The 18,053-nt window shown below is 50.1% G+C and overlaps 9 protein-coding genes across 9 annotated transcripts; 6 read left to right on the top strand and 3 right to left on the bottom strand.

The window, feature by feature from the left end:
* Positions 1-430: 430 nt before the first annotated feature.
* CLUP02_15459 (MFS transporter) lies at positions 431-2,124 on the top strand (the record flags this gene model as incomplete). Its single annotated transcript, XM_049294383.1, has 4 exons — positions 431-771; positions 852-1,420; positions 1,476-1,914; positions 1,974-2,124. 4 exons carry the CDS (start codon positions 431-433, stop codon positions 2,122-2,124), a joined length of 1,500 nt encoding a protein of 499 aa, XP_049151529.1.
* A 614-nt stretch (positions 2,125-2,738) lies between these two features.
* On the bottom strand, positions 2,739-3,853 carry CLUP02_15460 (uncharacterized protein; the record flags this gene model as incomplete). Its single annotated transcript, XM_049294384.1, has 2 exons — positions 2,739-3,342; positions 3,402-3,853. The coding sequence occupies 2 exons, from the start codon at positions 3,851-3,853 to the stop codon at positions 2,739-2,741; spliced, it is 1,056 nt and encodes a 351-aa protein (XP_049151530.1).
* A 924-nt stretch (positions 3,854-4,777) lies between these two features.
* On the bottom strand, positions 4,778-5,293 carry CLUP02_15461 (uncharacterized protein; the record flags this gene model as incomplete). Its single annotated transcript, XM_049294385.1, has 3 exons — positions 4,778-4,814; positions 4,881-5,080; positions 5,135-5,293. The coding sequence occupies 3 exons, from the start codon at positions 5,291-5,293 to the stop codon at positions 4,778-4,780; spliced, it is 396 nt and encodes a 131-aa protein (XP_049151531.1).
* A 644-nt stretch (positions 5,294-5,937) lies between these two features.
* CLUP02_15462 (short-chain dehydrogenase) lies at positions 5,938-6,815 on the top strand (the record flags this gene model as incomplete). Its single annotated transcript, XM_049294386.1, has 2 exons — positions 5,938-6,220; positions 6,292-6,815. The coding sequence occupies 2 exons, from the start codon at positions 5,938-5,940 to the stop codon at positions 6,813-6,815; spliced, it is 807 nt and encodes a 268-aa protein (XP_049151532.1).
* Positions 6,816-7,373: 558 nt separating this feature from the next.
* Positions 7,374-8,376, bottom strand: CLUP02_15463 (GA4 desaturase; the record flags this gene model as incomplete). Its single annotated transcript, XM_049294387.1, has 3 exons — positions 7,374-7,813; positions 7,882-8,021; positions 8,075-8,376. 3 exons carry the CDS (start codon positions 8,374-8,376, stop codon positions 7,374-7,376), a joined length of 882 nt encoding a protein of 293 aa, XP_049151533.1.
* Positions 8,377-9,688: 1,312 nt separating this feature from the next.
* CLUP02_15464 (short-chain dehydrogenase) lies at positions 9,689-10,818 on the top strand (the record flags this gene model as incomplete). The annotated part of the gene is made up of 2 exons (XM_049294388.1): positions 9,689-10,088; positions 10,157-10,818. 2 exons carry the CDS (start codon positions 9,689-9,691, stop codon positions 10,816-10,818), a joined length of 1,062 nt encoding a protein of 353 aa, XP_049151534.1.
* Positions 10,819-11,124: 306 nt separating this feature from the next.
* On the top strand, positions 11,125-11,819 carry CLUP02_15465 (uncharacterized protein; the record flags this gene model as incomplete). Its single annotated transcript, XM_049294389.1, has 3 exons — positions 11,125-11,199; positions 11,266-11,347; positions 11,644-11,819. 3 exons carry the CDS (start codon positions 11,125-11,127, stop codon positions 11,817-11,819), a joined length of 333 nt encoding a protein of 110 aa, XP_049151535.1.
* Positions 11,820-11,952: 133 nt separating this feature from the next.
* CLUP02_15466 (MFS transporter) lies at positions 11,953-13,917 on the top strand (the record flags this gene model as incomplete). Its single annotated transcript, XM_049294390.1, has 4 exons — positions 11,953-12,577; positions 12,731-13,130; positions 13,188-13,397; positions 13,455-13,917. 4 exons carry the CDS (start codon positions 11,953-11,955, stop codon positions 13,915-13,917), a joined length of 1,698 nt encoding a protein of 565 aa, XP_049151536.1.
* A 1,210-nt stretch (positions 13,918-15,127) lies between these two features.
* Positions 15,128-17,383, top strand: CLUP02_15467 (ferric reductase transmembrane component 4; the record flags this gene model as incomplete). Its single annotated transcript, XM_049294391.1, has 4 exons — positions 15,128-15,259; positions 15,313-15,471; positions 15,529-15,824; positions 15,877-17,383. The coding sequence occupies 4 exons, from the start codon at positions 15,128-15,130 to the stop codon at positions 17,381-17,383; spliced, it is 2,094 nt and encodes a 697-aa protein (XP_049151537.1).
* Positions 17,384-18,053: the final 670 nt, after the last annotated feature.

Below are 18,053 nucleotides of genomic sequence, written 5' to 3' on the forward strand. Positions count from 1 at the left end.
AAAATGATGCTCATTTGAACCTCTTAATTGCGTGATCCGGCTTCCACGGCAACTGGTGTTCAAGGTGTAACACGGCAGACGGGCTTCAGCGGTCGGGCTGTTCCTATACGACCTGAGCCATGGTCACCGTGTCCTCGTGAAGTCTGCCCCTGTAATAAAGCAAAGCGGCATTGGGCCCTTCGCCTGCAGAACGACATTACTGCCAAATCCCCCCAAGACCTCCAAGAACATTCCCAGTGATTCAGGTGGGTGTTCTCACTCATTTGCTAGAGTGAACTCCGCATTTCTATATCCACGATCTTTGGACAAATTGTAACTTACTTTATTCCCGTTCACCATTCTCTCTTCAAAGTCAATCTTTCCATTCTTTCCTTTTGTATATATCTTAAACCTCTGTGACAATCAGCTCAGTGCAAGGTTTACATCCACCATGGCGCCGCCAGCAGACGAAAGTCCAGCAGAAGTCACCTACGCAGATGAGCCACTGTCCCTCGACGAGCAAGTCATCGCCAAGATTCAAGGCGGTGACTTCATCGTCGACTGGCTCAGCCCAGATGATAAGGGCTGCCCCCAGAACCTGCCCACACCCCGCAAATGGCTCATCACGCTGGTGCTGGCGCTGTATGTGCTATCGACGACCTTTTCGTCGTCCGTGTTCAGCGCAGCTGCTGGCGTAACTGCCGCTGAGTATAATACCACGGTGCAGAACATGGTTTTTGGCGGTACTTCGCTCTTCATGCTTGGGTTTGCTGTTGGCCCCATCATCTTCGGGTATGAGAGCCTTACCCCTGCATCCCTCGCCAATGAGCTGTGAAAGTGCCTGAGCTAACGACTTCCACCCTACGTTACAGGCCTCTTTCGGAACGCTATGGGCGAAAGCGCCCGTTGATGGTCGGCTACGTGACCTTCGCTCTCCTCCAACTCCCGGCAGCCAGTGCACAAAGTCTGTACACAATCTTCGTATTCCGCTTCCTTCAGGGTGTCTTCGGCGCCGCGCCGTCCGCCATTCTGAGCGGCACACTCGCCGATATCTGGACCCCGAAGCAGCGGGGCTTCGCCATGCCCTGCACGGGAACCTTTCTCATGATCGGGCCCGTCCTCGGTCCCATGATCGGCTCAGTCATTGTCAAGAGCCCGCTACTGGGATGGCGGTGGATCTTCAACATCACGGCCATCTTTGCCCTTACCGTCGCCGTGGTCACATATCCAGCTTTGACCGAGACGTATTCCCCGATCCTCTTAGAAAGACGAGCAAAGCGAATGCGTCATATGACGCGCAACTGGGCTCTGCGAGCAAAGTCTGAAGAGCAGGAGAGCAATCTCAATGACATTGTCGAGAAGTGCCTCTCGCGTCCGGCCAAGATGCTCTTTTTGGAGCCCATCCTCTTGTTGATGTCCACTTACATCTCCGTCGTTTTCGGTATGCTACGATCTTAAACACGTTTGCAACAAACTATTGACTAACGACATCATAGGACTCATGTACATCTTTTTTCTCGCCTATCCAATGTCTTTTGAACGCGAGCGCCATTGGGACTCCACGTCTGCCGGCCTCCCGCTCCTTGCCATCTTGTTGGGCACGATCCTCGGCGGCGCGCTCATCATCGCGACAGTCAACACCAAGTTGTCGCCGGATCCTAAGGCTGGCCGCCCACAGGAAAACAGGCTGTTGCTGATGATGATCGGGACAGTCTGTCTGCCCGTCGGCATGTTCTGGTTCGCGGCGACGAGTTCGCCATCGACGGACCCCTGGCCGCAGATTGTTGCGGGCGTACCTATCGGTATTGGCATCATCTTGATAAACATGCAGGGAATGAACTACATCGTGGACTGCTATGGAATTAACTCCAACTCGGCGATCGCGGCCAACACCTTCATGCGATCCCTTTTTGCGTCAGGATTTCCAGTATTTGCGTGAGTCTTCTCGGAATTTGCCTGAGCGTTTTACCGCCGTGTTTACTGACTGCATCAAGTACATCCATGTACACTTCGATTGGCGTCGCCCGTGCGACTTCACTGCTGGCTTTGTTTGGTGTAGTCTTAGCTCCTATCCCATTCCTTTTCTATCACTATGGGGACAAGATTCGAGCTCGCAGCAAGTGGTCGCCCTCATACGGACGATGAGATTTCAGGCCCGTGTATCAGAGCGGGCACTGAATGGAGTATGTGTTGAACTTTATGTCGGAGGAGACAACAGTAGTTGATAGATAAGGCAGCTCTTGCAAACGCGCCGCATGTGGGATGGTTGTAAGTTGAGGCTGACTTGAGGTGATTTGAGGAGAAGTAGATTGGAAATGAGAATTAGAACAGCATACGCATATCAACTAGTTCTCAATCTTATGTTAGAAGTCCCGAACTCATAATTTCCTAAGGCATACTGCAGATTATATTTGTACGTGTATCACTTAGGTCATTCGTTTGAACTCCATCTTTCAGGTGCCTCAACTCTTACCGGTCATGCCTTGCCTCGAAGCTTTTTGAGATCTCGATGATTGAGTGCAACAACTGTTGGGCTAAATAGTTTTCTGATCTAAAAGGACACCAAAAGAAATTTGACAGTCCCTTCTGGTTGATGCGAAGTTTGTAGTGAATCGATAGCTACATGATAGCAAGATGAAATTCATCGACGAGGCAATCAGCAAAGCTCAGGAAGGAGACTTGATTCGCCTAGCTAAATTCAATCATATGCTACAATCTACTTTAGTCCGTGTGCAGTAGCTATCCTGCCCTGCATCCTTCTACTCGCAGCTCTGGTCCTCCCAGAAGAGGAAGAATCGAGTCTCGATGCTCCGTCTCGCAGGACCGATATCATCAGGCGTAGGGAAAGCACTGTGAGGAGTGCGCCTAGCACGTCCATCCTTCTTAGAATCAAAGATCTTAATGAGAATAACATCGTCCCTCGTCATACCGCCGCGGAACCACCACTTATGCTGGTCAGGCGTTTCGGGCGGCGCAACCTGCCACATATGGTTCTCAGTAGGCTTGTGAGGCCACCGGAAGGGAACGCAGTGCATGGTATCGTGGAGCTCGTCGTCTCGAACGGATCTGGCATCACACAGGGCCAAAGGCTCGCGGTGGACCTCGTCCATGGGTCTCCAAAGATTGACAATGGCCCAACGGTGCTTTCCGTCGTGCTTGGCGCCTTCTCCGGGAGGAAGGTCATCATAAAGGCGACGCTTGGCGCCTAGGTCAGACTGGTCGATGTGGACGAAGCGGGCGGAGAGCAGACCTCCGTCTGTCATGGCCATGTCCGGCTTGTCCTTATCCTCTTCGGGGTCTGTGCTCTCCCACTGACGCTGGCGGATGATGTGGGAGATAACACGGACATCACTCGCTCCGGTCCTGATGGTTAGGTAGGTCAGTGAAAAGTTGCGAGTCGTCTTTTTCTAGGAGACACTTACAGCTTTCTCATGAACTCCTCACATTCGGCATTATAAATCTTATTGAGCTTTTCATCGATCGGACTCCACGGGAAGTCTTTGTACGAAGTAGGGAAATGCTCGAATTGGAATCCGGTCTTGTCCAGGCTGAACTCGGACTCCTTGCCACGAGCGTTGTAGATCTTGACCGGCCGCGGGTCGTACTTGCGGCGCATCTGGGCAAAGGTACCGCCCCAGATCATTTCGTCGCCGCCCTTGGTGGGGCAGAGACGATAGTTGAGGGTGGCATCGTAAGACTCCTTGTTCAAGTTGTACACGCCAGCGAGCTTTGCGCGCTCCTCGCTGTCCTTCTCCGCGAGCTCGGTAGCGGTGTACTCGATCTTGTCTCCGGATACCTTTAGCTTTCTCTTGACCTCGGTGTCGAGGAAGGCCAGCTCGTCCTTTGTGGCGTAGTTCAGTTCAAGAGTAGGCATGATGGGCAAATTATTATTGGTGCAGACTTATGAGCTTGACTGTTGAAGTGGTGTAAACGTCTGACGAACACTTGCACAAGTTGACCTTTAATATCCAATAATTCGGTGCGCTTCGGCCGTAGCAGCAGGCCTTCCGAGCTTCATATCGATCACGGCGTCCTTGTCGCCGATGCAACAAGTGCCGGGCTATGCTCCCTGGTTTTTGCGGTGATTGAGTTCCCGGTCGCTGTGCACGCACGGGTCTCAGTTTCGATGAAAGGTGTTGCCGGTGGATACAGGCAGGCGACCCCTACGAAATCACAACCTTGCACATACATGGCCGGCCCAGATTCGGGTATCTTAAGGATGAGACGAAGATCGCGATGTAAAAGGAGCTCACTTGACCGTCTAATGACACTAGCCGAAGGTTCTCAAGTTGTTTGTTCCGAGGCCATAGTACGGCAGACAGCAGTAAGAAAAGTAAGAAACTTCATTGGACCTATCTAGAGCCACAGATCGTGTGGGACCTACCGCTACGTGTAGGCTCCACGCTCAACTCTTGTAGGTTGGCATACAGCTATTGGGAATCCTTCGAAGGTGGTGAGGAAATGGCCATACGATATATCAGCTGTCCATTGATATTTCTCTTAGTTGGAAGTCCGGGACACGTCTTCATTTGTTCAGGGAAGCTTGACTTGAAAACATTGCCGAGGAGCGTCAGTGAGTTCAAGTTACAGTAGTCGTTAGGGTCTACCTTACGATGCTTCGACATGGCTTCTTACACATATGTATCGCATCTAGAAGAGCAAATGATGGAAACATGAACCTTGATACATGCAGGAAGAAATAAGTGTTTCAATCAAAGAAATAAGATATTCATGGCAATTTGGACAACTTCAGACAACAAAGTAATGGGTCTATTCCAGTGACTCTTCGGCCAATCTGCTAGAACGTATAGTGCTCTGCCCATCCCACAACACAGCTAAGTTAAGCATCAGCAATTGAGGGAGCTAAGTCAATTTGCAGCCACGGATGATTTTCAACTTACCGACTCCGGCTCATATCAGCGAAATTAAAATGGTCAGGGATGAACTTGCCCAAAAAGTCAGGATCGTCACGCATTTTCTCTATGCACCCAATATTGGGTACGATTATTGAGATGACCGAATCGTAATCCAGTAACATGGCACTAGGCGCGTCAGGGAACAGCTTCTTGAAGTCTGCTTTGGCGGAAGCATCGTTGTGGGTCTATTGACGTGTTAGACAATCTGTTCGACGAACGCAGGACGTTCAACATGCCACAGTATAGGATACAGCTCCATATTTCTCAAGAAGTGGTTTGATGATCGGAGTATTTACGCTCTCAATATGGTTGTGATGGCTCTGCTCATCTTGGCCTGCTTTCTTATATACGTAGATGCTATAAGCAAAGTTGCGCTTTGGTTGTTCGAGAGAGCCCATGCTGTCTGTTTTTGAGGTTTAGTTGTCGGAATGAGATTCCAGGGATCCGGACGGCGGCTCCCACAACGCAGGCCTTGCGGAAGGGGGACATCACCTTTTAGATGTCTGCAGTGCTCTTCAAATCCGGAGCTCTCCTTTCTCGCGTTCTGTCCCAAGCTCCAAGCTCAGCTCCAGTCCACATATGCATTCTTTGGCAGCGTGGCTACTATGGGCCCTAGCGCTGAGTCGGGCACTGCGAAAGTTCACAGTTCCCCGGCCCGGTTACCGCGGGCGGGAAACGTCGCCCAAAGAGCTCTGGGCTGCTAAATCGTCTACCTGCCGATAATCTCAACTTTGTCGACGGCAAAAGCCTCGATTCCGCGTGGGCTCCGAGTTATAGTTCAGAGTGCAAATTGTGCGATCGCCGGCTCGACATTTGGATCAGGGAGATATTGACAAGGCAGTTTGATGCATCTCGTTTGCTTTCTACTTGGATATGATATAAATGCCAATATTCCTTGACTTTTACTTCGTCTGCTCACAAACCAATTCTTCAGTTAACACATAGACCAGACAATCGTCTATCGTTCACTGCAGCACCACCACTTTCTCTCCGCTTTAGAATACGCAACATCTCATATCTCATATTCACAACTCTCTTCACGATGGCTGACCGCAAGATTGTTCTCATCACTGGAGCCAACAAGGGCCTTGGATACCAAGCAGTCAAGACATTGCTTGGGTCCAAGCAAAAGTACCACGTCTTCTTAGGCAGCCGCGACTTTGCCAAGGGAAAGGCCGCTGCTGAGACTGCTGCGGCTGAGGTCAAGTCTAACAGCACTGTGGAGCCACTTCAGCTCGATGTTGAAAGCGACGACTCCATCAGAGAGGCGTACGAGACTGTCGCCAGCAAGGTTGACAGGATTGATGCACTTGTCAACAATGCCGGTATGCCACTCCTGCTGTACTTTAGGGGTTAGTCTCCGGAGGCCTTAGACTAACTCTGTTATCTTATTCAGGCGTCATGCTGGATCAACAGATTGAACGCGGCAACATGACGGTCCGCGAGGCCTACAATAAGTCCTGGGACATTAACGTCACTGGCCCCCACATCATCGCAGACACGTTCCTACCGCTATTGCTCAAGTCGCCTGACCCTCGTCTCATCTTCAATACCAGCGGTGTGTCCTCGCTGGAAAATGCGGCCGACTCTTCTCACTTCACCTACAGGGTTCCGCCAGCTGGAATTCCCAAGCCTGTGGGCACCATTTCATACAGAGCGGCTAAAGTCGGCCTCAATATGGTCATGCTCGAATGGGTGCGCATGTTGAAGAACGACGGTGTCAAGGTCTGGTGCGTTGCTCCTGGCTTCTTCGCCACTGACATTGGCGAGGGTGACCCGGAGTCTATGAAGAAGATGGGTGCCGGAGACCCTTCCGCTGGTGGCAAGGCACTTGTTGATGTTGTTGAAGGAAAGAGAGATGCCGATGTTGGAAAGGTGGTGAACATGGCGGTTTACGGCACGCCTGTGCAGCCTTGGTAGTTGAGATGACTGAAAGTTCATCGAGATATAACTTGAAATTTCTGGCTACAGTGATGTTTACGACGGATCTCGTGAAAAAGCCTCGTCTCTGCCGTTGTTATGGCGGATCTGCCAATTTAAGCCTTTTGCAAACATCGATACTATCTAAAAGACCCAAACATGTAATTCTAGTTGCCTTGGCAATTGCCTCAGAGAAGTAGCTTCAAAGACAATGTGATGCAATCAGATAATTCCGTATTTCCGCCCGTGATGCAGTCAAGATCGAAAGGCTGTCACATCGGTATTAGTGAACAATCAATCAGGGCCATCATACATTTGTGTCCATGAGATGAGGGCTGGTTCCATAAGGACTGACTGAATCTCAAAAAGCTCTTAACTCATCGTAGAATTTTTGTTCCGACCCAGTTGTTGGATTGGCTGCGCGTTTCGGTCATTGACCGCCATTGTCTTGTATGTAAGGTAACACTGATAGTTCGATTTCCCTTTTGTCTTCTCAATTTGCCTATATCGCTGGATACATAAAGTATAGTTATGATCTCAGAACATTGCTAGTTCTCTCTACTCCAATTCTTGGTCCTCCCAGAACACAAGGCACCTGATCTCAATACTCTCCCGTGGTGGCCCAACATCCTTTGGTGTCTGAATTGCGGTGTGCGGCACCCGTCTAGCTCTACCATCCAGCTTGGTATCGAATATCTTGATCAGGAGCGCCTCGTCCGGGGTCATGTTGCTGGCGTAATACCATTTATGCTGCGGGCTCGCCACCATATGCCATTGCTCGTTGTCCTTATTAATGGTGTTGGGCGGCTTGCCTAGGACAATGCGTGTGGTGACGGGCCGAAGATCAGACTCTTCGACGCTTCGCGCATCACAGACCGCCAGCGGTTCACGTTGGACCAGCTTGAGTGGATGCCAGACGTTGATAATTCCCCACCGGGTCTTGGTCTTGGTACGGAGCATCTCTGCTTCGGGAAGCCGATCGAGCACCACCTCTGCCCCTTTGTACGATTGATCTTTGCTGCGTGAGTGCCGCTCTCTGACATATCTATAGCGTTGTGGTACTTACCGACGTGAATGAACATGGCGGGTGGCTGCATGTTCAGGACCTGGGAGTCAGGAAGGTCATCCGGAATATTTAGAATCTTCTCATGAGGATCACGACGTATGACATGAGGGGCAAATGGGTGCACGTAGGTTGCGCCCGAGCTGTGTGACTTGTCAATTGATATCTTTGACAATGGATATATGGCTGTTCCTACTGTCTCATCAAGAGCTCTTGGACATCCTTCCGAAGCTGGTCGGGGAGACCAAATCTGTAGTCTCCCTCCCAGCCCCTTTCTTGAACAGTGCTCTCCACGACCTTAAAGCCCTGGGTGTCGAGATTGAACTCTTCATCACACGTGCGCATGTCTGTGACCGGAACGAGTTGTCGGTTGTACTTGGTGCGCTGAAAGCCCAAAGTGGCGATCATCTGAACAGGAAATGCCTCGCCCTTAGGCGGCGGTTGGTGATAGTTGACATAAGCCTCAACGGACACCGGCTTCTGAGTGGAGTGGGGCATATTTGCAAAAGACAAAGACAATGATAGCTTGCTACAACGAGCTGGAAGTCGGATGTCCTGAGGAGAGTGGTGAAGCACTAGTCGCGGAATCGGTGGGAAGTGGAAAGCGGATAGTGGGAATGTCAGTCTTGCATTTAATGAGTCCACGACTCCCTTCAGTCGGGGATTGAAGACGTGCAACACGCAGAGCGAAAGTTTGCCCCGAGCCTGGACCCCGCAAGTAGGAATTTGGACCAGGAACTTACCGACTATCCTCAACTAACATTGACGGAGTCCTTGGCAGGCAATAAGGACTATTCAAAAAGTCCTCGAGGCGCCGCTTCCAGAGACTCCCCGTTGACTCCCCGACTGAACTCACTCTGAACGCTACCAAGCAGAGCGGTCTGCGGATTATTAACGCCCTTGCTTTGCCGTTCGGACACGCAAATAGGTCCAATTCAAGCCCCGAGACAACAAAAACGGGCCGGGCCTGAATTCACACCATCAGTTTAGAGTTTCGAGGCGCCGTAGTCGACCCTGATTGGTCAGTCTCTGATCAAATTGGCCAAGTTGGGCAATAAGTTCCCAACTTTTACCGGTCGGAGAACCTTGCGCGGTCACTGTTCGCCGGTAATACAGTTACCGATGACCCCAACTGCAGCTCTCACAGCATGTTCGTCGTGTGTCTTCGGGTGGAAAAGAGTCGAGGAGCTATCTGGCTTGATATCATTGCGGAGCTTCACCTCTGATTCAATTATGTATCACCGAACCTCGTCGCGATCCATCTGTGCTTCCGCTTAGGTTTTCCCAGTGAACTGATAAAATAAGATCGATCTAGTGCCAATTGTCTGATGTTCAGTCCACCTGGGGAGCCAGGGCTCCTAAAAACACGTTGTAAACTCCCGTACCCGACCATATGCTATGAGTATGTCGGGTTCAACTGGGGTCACAATTAAACTACAATTCCCGGCATTGATGCTGAGAAAATAACTCTAGATAGTCCTGTTGCCGCGCATTCCGAGGGAATGGTAACTCGAGAACGAGTCAAACAGAATATGCAAAGAAATAAAGCAACCCGATTACCTTGGTCATGGTGCACATCCCCCGAGTCAAAGACCTCTCTTCGTTGACAAAGACTTCTTTCCGCTGCAGCTCCATCCGTCAAGATACATATTGCCAAGACCTTGTCACCCAAAACACACGACGTCCCAGCTCTTCCAGCCAAACTTCGCAAACGCCAAGCACACGTCGTCCAAGCTCTTCTAGTCAAGCTTCGTGTACGAAAAACAGTCAAGACACAGCTCCGGAAGAATCTCAAGAAACATACTTCAACATGCCTTACATCCCCAACCTGCCTCAGATCCCCAATCGCTATGCTGCGGCACATGCCAACCCCCAGGGTGAAGGTGATGCTCGCCCGACTGCACTTCAGATCATTCAAGATGAAGGTCTAGTTGGCAAGCTGGATGACAAAGTGGCGTTGGTGACGGGCGGCACCAACGGCATTGGCCTCGAGATTGTTCGGCATCTAGCCAAGACCGGCATGAAGGTATTCTTCACTTCGCGTAACCTTGCGAAGGGTGAAAAGGTCAAGACTCAGCTGCAAGGCGAAGATGCCAGCCTTAGACTGGAGGTGGTGGAAATGGAATTGAGTAGCTTGAAGAGTGTCAAGAAAGGCGCAGAGCATGTTCTAGATAGCACGGTGCGATTGGATGTTCTCGTCAACAACGCAGGTAAGTGATGTTGACATTTTTACATTCAAGTTGCATCGCAAGTTGTTGCTAACTCAGACGATCCTTAGGCATTGCAGCAACACCACGCGGCTACACAGAAGAAGGATACGAGCAGCAGTTTGGCGTCAACTACCTCGCGCACTTCTACCTCTTCCAACTTCTCAAGCCTCTTCTTCTGGACACGGCTGCGAACAATAACGTGAACGTGCGTGTGGTCACCACCTCTAGCACATCTCACACGGCCTCGACTGTCCTCCCAGAGAACAATTACGACACGGCCAACCCCAATGGCAAGGGCTACGAGCCTGGCGTATCCTATGCACACTCTAACACGGCAAAGATCTGGTTCTGCAACGAAGTCGAGCGCCGCTACGGATCTGAGGGGGTTCACGCTATCAGCATCCATCCTGGTGGCTTCGGCAGCGGCTTGATGGAGTCTTCGGACGAGGAGACTCGCAAGATGCTGGAGAAGCTCATTCAGATGCCTCATATCAGAAAGGTGTGGAAGAGTGTTCAACAAGGTGCTGCTACAAGTCAGCTGGCGTGTGTGGGTAAGCAGTATGATGGCATTGGCGGGTTCTACATGGAGGACTGCGGTGTTAGCAAGCCCATTCCCGATGATACCAACTGGGCTGGATATGGTTTCAAGTCGTGGGCATTCGACGAGGAGGGAGAGAAGAAGCTGTGGGCTGATTCATTGAAGATGGTTGGGTTGGAGGACGAGCTCTAGCTGATTTGAACCGTCTTGGATTTGTCTAGCTCCAGAATCAAATCCACAGAAATTCCTTTTTTTCTATACTCCATTGTCTACTATTATTCTATGAAATATATTCCGAGGCTATAGTGGCATCGCCAAGTCCTTCCCCTCATGAAGTGGATGAAGTGGTGGTAAAGAACACTTGGAGGTTCGGAAATTAATTACTGACTTAGACTGTTTATCCAAACTGGTTGGAGTCTTTTACCAGTTGACTTATTTGAAATCCTATTCTATTATTCGTTTCTCACTTGAGTACTCTTCATGTTGAAAGATCTAAAAATGTCGTGTTCCTGGTTATGCAAGGTCGGACCATCGAGGCCAGAGGAAACCTCAATTTCCACGTTTTCTCGAGAAGTAAGAGGATTGATAATATTTCTGGATTCGATTTGAATGTCCTCATGTCTTCAATCAATATGAAAGAGCAGAAACGGTGCCCTCGAGCTGTGGACACCGCGATCTAGGCATCTTGTTCTTTCACTTGGATCGACCGGCGGTTGGACATGTGGGTTCCCCGACTACTTATGTTTTACTGGGTATCGCTGATGAGAAAAGTTTACTTGTGATGACTGAGAGGCATCACTCGGTCTAGTTTCAAGGTAACATCTTCTGTTCAAGTTCCTTCCACAATGGGGCTCTCGTATACTCAATTGGGACAATACGATCGGCGATGAATCATGAGGAATAGCGGTTCACCCTGGTTTTCAACATGAGCAGCCAAGCTGATTGGTAGGTTCACTCTGTCAAAACTCTAAAAGTACAGATACCATTCATCTCGGTAGTGGCCAGTGACAGTTACAGTCTCAGAAATACACTCATGTGGGCAGCAGGTGGGCGGAACTCGAGGACGCGGTCAAAGCCTGGCCCCGGTCCCCGGCAACGCAACCTTGATCATCGGCGAACCCAGTTGGGCTATGAATCGCGATGACAATAGTAGCGCCACGGCAATTAGAATAAAGGCATCCGAATACCAGTAATCATCTTCACTTCGTACGTCCTTAGTTGTTTTTCCGTGCCAATATTAGACATTTGCTCGAAAGTTCTCGCTTGAGCGAATCAAACCCTCATATTTTCCACTTCCCAGATTGATCAACCAGATCTCAGCCAAATATGTCGCCCCCTGAAAGCCTCGGGGATCCTCTCAAAAAAGAATGGCAGTCCTCCGAAGCCCTAGCGAATGGTTCCTCTCTGGCCAGCAGTATGAAAGGCAGCGACGATTCGACGGGCACGACGGAATCGCAAGAGAAAACAGAGCCCGAGCCCGAGGCAGATGAACCACCATATCCGACAGGCGTTCAGTTGGGACTCATTGTTTTTGCGCTCTTTTGCTCGGTTTTCATCGTGGCAGTCAGTCAAACCGTACTTGCGACAGCTATCCCGACCATCACGAGCGTCTTCAATAGTTCCGATGACATTGCATGGTACAGTACGGGAGAACAGATCACGGCCGTTGCGTTGCAGCTTCCCTTTGGTCAAGCTTACTCGCTTTTCAACAACAAATGGACGTTCTTGACCTCGGTGGTCATCTACCTCGCCGGTAGCGCGGTTTGCGGCTCTGCGCCGACGTCAGTTGCCTTGATCATTGGTAGAGCCATTCAGGGTGTGGGCATGGCAGGCGTATTCGGTGGCTCATTCATCGTCATTGCTCGCATCACGCCGCTTAGAAAGCGGAGTCTGTTTGCGGGCTTGTTCGGTGCTGCATATGCCATCGCCAGTGTTATCGGACCTATCATGGGTAAGTTGCTGGTTGTCTGTCTCGTGATCCGTACCCAAAGCTAATATTCCTGTAGGTGGTGCTATTACCCAGAGAGCTTCTTGGAGATGGTGCTTTTACTGTAGGTTTTCTTCTCTATCTTCATACCATGGGTTCAACATCTGATATCTGTAGTCAATCTCCCAATCGGAGCTGTAGTAGTCGCCGTCGTCATCTTCTGTTTGCCCCCTTCCCTCTGCCGGACCTCAGCGGAGCTCAGGTCTATGACCCCGATCCAGCTGGCGAAGAAGTTTGACCTTCTTGGTACTACCCTCCTACTGGCTTCTCTGGTCTGTCTGATGTTAGCGGTCCAGTGGGGCGGTGGTGAGTATCCGTGGAACGACGCGCGCGTCATCGCAGTCTTGGTTGTATTCGGGGTCACACTCCTCCCGTGGATGGCACTACAGTACTTCCAGGGAGACGATGCTACAGTGCCTCTCAGTATTGTGAAACAGCGTTCCGTTGCGTCTTCTAACCTTTACCTGCTCTTCTTGAATGGAGCTTTTGGTGTTTTCATCTTCTACTTGCCTGTTTGGTAAGTGTTGGAAACAACTAGCCATCTAGATGTTGTTGCTTACACCAAGGCATTTAGGTTCCAATCGATCCGGGGAGATGATGCCGAATCCTCTGGCTTGAAACAGCTAGCACTCTGCATCAGTACAGCCGTTGGCTCAATTGTAGCTGGAGGTCTTGTAATGGCGATTGGATTCTACAATCCATTCGTAATTCTGGGTTCCCTCCTGGTTACAGCCGGTTCTGCGCTCTTGATGACCGTCAAGTCTGATGCTGCACTTGGCATACTGTAAGTCTACCATCTACTCTACCGGAGATCCTTCAGGTTACTGATAACGATTTTCAGTGTTGGCGCTCAGATTCTTGTCGGTGCTGGCGTCGGTGTCGGAGCCGAACAGGCCAATGTAGCCGTTCAGACCGTACTGCCCAACGAGAAGATTCCCAAGGGCACTAGTCTGACCCTTTTCACGAGACTTTTAGGAGTTGCTCTATCAGTACCTATTGCGCAAAGCGTCTTCCAGCAAGAGCTTTCCAAGAACCTCGGTAGTGCCGTTGCTGCTAAGATTTATGGCGATGGCGGAGCTACTCAGATTAAGGACAACCTGCAAAAGATTTTCGGAAATGGGACCGCTGAGTATCAGAATGCATTGGACAAGGTCAACACTTCCTTAACGAGAACCTTTGAGCTGGCCATGGTCCTAGCCGCCATATCATTCCTCTTTGCAATTCTCTTGGAGTGGAAGAACGTCAGAAAGGAGAAGAGGTCATTTGACGATGCGAAGGAACAGAAGAGTCAGCCTAAAAAGTAATTTAGCAAACAAGCACAAAATCTTTGGGCTTCGGTGTATATTAGTACTAGAGAGCAATTTTTCACCAGCGCCGTTGGTCGTAGATAGTAACAATTTACCAACAATACAAGTATCAAGAACTGGCGAACCTTCGCTTACGAACTGGCTTTGGGCTTTGATCTAAGACCTATGCCATAACTCCACAAACATTGACATATCAAATGTTATCATAGGAACACTCAAGGGAAAGAGGAGCCTGAGGACAAACTGTGTCTCTGGCAATTGAGGTCCCTAGCGACCACCCAACTCGCCACCACACTAGATATGGACCATTACACAGGATTCACAAGCTGATTTGAACCATGTAGGTGACAGTTCGATGTAATAATGAGTCTAAACCGCTCCTTAACACGAGCTCACTTCTGCGAAACCTATGATTTCAATCAGCAAGTCAGGTGTTTTCTCGACTAGAAACTCGAATGCTTCATCATCAATATTCATGGAACAATGTTCTCAAATCATACGGAGACATTCTTCCAAGTCACTGGTTTCATAAGATTATTGCTTCATGCCTGGAGGATTTCACTGACTGGGATAAAGTTACACTATACTCCAAGCAAATTTACTATCGCCGTTTCCCTCTCAAGGTAGAGGAAAGGAGCCTAAATGTTTCACAGCCAGATTCTAAAACAGTTGCAATGATCTTTAAACTGCTTTCGATTTTTAGATTGTTCCAATAGTCGTAAAGCTCGATTAGGAAGGCAGAACTAATGTCCCACTGGCTCACTTGTAGACCGGGAATTGAGGTTGAGCTCGGGTCGGGGAATCGGGGTGGACACCGCGAACCACCGGCAAATCGACAGCAGAACCCGGGGAAACATATTGAATGACAGAACTCATCCCCAATGAATCGGACTTGGCAATGGGTCTTGGCGAGGATCGGTATTCTCCCAGTTCATCGATTTGTGTATGATTCAGAGATGATGGTCAATAGCTCGTAGAACCGGCACCTCGGCACAGTAGTCAGGCAAAGCATGCGCCCATTTTAGTTCAGTTCTATGAAAGACATTGACTGCCCACAATACGGACTTGGGTTTGTCCAAAAATCAAACCGAGACCGATTCCGAACTTTTGAACACATTCTTTTCGACGCAAGAGGCAGAGTTGTGGATAGTTTCTAGCCCAATCGAGACTGCGTACGTTGCTACACTCGTTGAAAGTGGTCCAGTCCATGAGGATGTCTTCACTTCCGGGCCTTGCGGCCGTTTTTCTGGCGGCCGCAGGTATGGCTGGCGGTGTGGTTGCTGAAGAAGTGGGCATTGCAGGACATGGACTCATTGGCTATGGTATCACCATGTACCAGGTTAGTTGTTATGTTCAACATTGTGGAATCTCATGGACTAATTTTTTAACGAGCCCCTGTGTGCGTACTCGTGTCGTGTGACACTTTCAGCCAGTCCGCTTAATTGCAGCAATGTGATGGAGATTCATGGCATGACCATGGCCGATACCTCGCCGGAATGCTATGCCAACGACAACGTCTTCCTGACTTCTTTTGCATGGTGCATTCATACGGTGAGTTCGGCCCTCTGCTTAAACCAGAACCGAAAGCTGACTAGCGTCTTCCCACAGAGATGTACTGATCTCTCAGTATGGGAGATCGAAAAGTACTGGCAGTCGACCGAAGCTAGCATCCGCAATAGCCATAGGAGGCTTGACGAACCAGGCGTCAATGTCAATGCCTACCCCCCAGCGCCGAAGTGGACCTACCAGGAGGCACTTAGCAATGTGAATGGAACTCCTACAGCCACTGTAGTGTTTGCATTGCCTCTAAAGGAAAAGTCTCTGGTGTCAGATGCCGACTATCAAGTGCAGTACAACACCATGGGCATGTTCGAGAAGATGGAGGTTGCCCACGAGAGATATGGGTAGGTCTTGTCTTTTATGTTCTGGGATGAAGTCTTGCTGACCTTGTCAAAGTCTCATCCTAATTGCCCTGGGCGCAGCAGTCCCAATCTTCTTCTCTTTGCTTCGGTTTATCCCGCTGCCCAAACTGCTTATCTCGAAGATCCACGCTCTCTTCATCGACCCACCGTTGTTCGGGCGGAGACACAAGGCTCCTTATTTCAACCTGCTGATCATGCCAACACGTGGTCAGGCAATATTGATCTTCTACATGGTAGCCGTCAATGTCGTCCTCAGTGGTGTAGGCTACGACTCGGCCCAGCCCAACGCCTGGTGGGTCAATAACAAGGACCAGGAGCTCTTGACGTCCTTTAGCAATCGCATGGGTGTCCTGAGTTTTGCGAACTTACCGCTTCTCATCCTCTACGCTGGGAGAAACAATTTCCTCTACTGGGTTACTGACTGGACCCAGTCCACTTTCATGCTCTTGCATCGGTGGACCGCGTACTTTTGTACTCTTCAGGCCTGCCTTCATTCGGCAGCTTGGCTTCAGATCTACGTCAGCATGGGCCAGCATGATATCGAAGCCAAGCTGCCCTACTGGGTCTGGGGCATCATCGGCACGCTGGCAATGAGCATCTTGTTGCCGGCTTCGGTCATTCCCTTCCGCGCCAAACTCTACGAGCTGTTCCTGGCTGTTCATATCGTCCTTGCTGTTTTCGCCGTAGTCGGATCGTACCTACACATTGTCTACAGATTCCAAGACCAGTGGGGTTATGAGATCTGGATGTACATCTGCTTCGCCGTTTGGGGGTTCGATCGGGTAGCGAGAGTAATCCGGATGGCGAGGAATGGCTTGATGTGGGCTGACATCACCATCATCGACGAGGAGTATATGCAGCTGGACATTGAAGGCGCGGTCGGGAGCGGGCACGCCTACCTCTACTTCCCAACACTTACATGGCGACCTTGGGAGAGCCACCCGTTCTCCATTTTGGCCTCCAGAGTGAAGCCTGCTTCAGCAAAGTCGATGAATCACAGTATTATGCCACCTCAGAGTTCGGGTAACTCCTACTCAAAGGAGTCGAGTGTTATGGAGGTGGCTGCTGTCAAGGAGAAGTCCCGCGTCGGGCTTTCGTTCCTGGTCAGATCCTTCACGGGGGCAACAGGACTGCTTCGCTCACACACTCGAGTGCCAGTTTTTGTCGAAGCAGGGTACCTTCCACACCATGACCTCAGCAAGTATCAGAAACTTGTCTGCATCATAGGAGGTGTTGCTATCACAGCTGTAGCCCCAATTCTGCAGACGTATCCCGGCAACGCGAAGCTGTATTGGTCTTCGCGAACCGAAGGGCTCGTTCAGAGCGTCGATCTCAACGGCGTCGATGCAAACGTCTCGGTAGGCAACAGATTCAGGCTCCGTGCTGTCTTGGAGGAGGAAGTTGGCAATGCAGACGGCAGCTTGGCGGTCGTCGTCAGTGGACCTGCACCGATGGTAGACGAAGCTCGCTGCATTGTGAGCGAACTCGCCCTGCGGGCACCTATTCCAATAACCTTCATCGACGAGACGTACATATGGTAACATTGATCAGCCTCATACTTCAACTCATACCTTTTATGAAGTGGCGATCACCGTCTGGAACGAAACTTGGAGATGGGGCATCACATAGCAATACCATAGCTCACCTTGACCTCCGGGTATCAAGTTAGACTAGGTAGTCGTTCAATCCACGGCTGATTCTTTTACCAAGAAGACGATTCGTTGTTCTGGGAAGATAGCCCGTTGCAATCAGTATCGTAACAGGTTTCTTTGCCGCCAAGAGAGAATGGTGCGTAAAGTTTCGCTTCTACAATAGCAAGTAAGTTCAAATTCGAATGTGTCAACTCGCTCTTGATGTCCGACGTCGTGTGTTCTTGAAAGCGATGTTTACATTACTCTTCAATCTAGTAGTGAGGTTGAAGATGACACTTACCAGTGCAGAAACTAGCTCTAGTACTGTCAGAGCGACATCGCGTTCGCCTCTAAAGGACAAGCTTTCATGGCGTATATAAGGATCACAGGGGATTGTCTTCTATAATTAGTGTGTGAAGGATGTGGCACAGTTGATAGTTGAACCAGGCTCATGACGATCTTATGGTTTTCGGCGAATCAGAAGTGTTGCTCCAGGGTCATCTGCGGTTGCCTGTCCGTCATGCACATTATCCAACATCTCGCGGTTGTCCCCAAAAAGACTTGGCAGCCATCATAAGGA

The sequence above is a fragment of the Colletotrichum lupini genome, chromosome 8, assembly GCF_023278565.1.
Source record: "Colletotrichum lupini chromosome 8, complete sequence".
NCBI classification, from domain to species: domain Eukaryota; kingdom Fungi; phylum Ascomycota; class Sordariomycetes; order Glomerellales; family Glomerellaceae; genus Colletotrichum; species Colletotrichum lupini.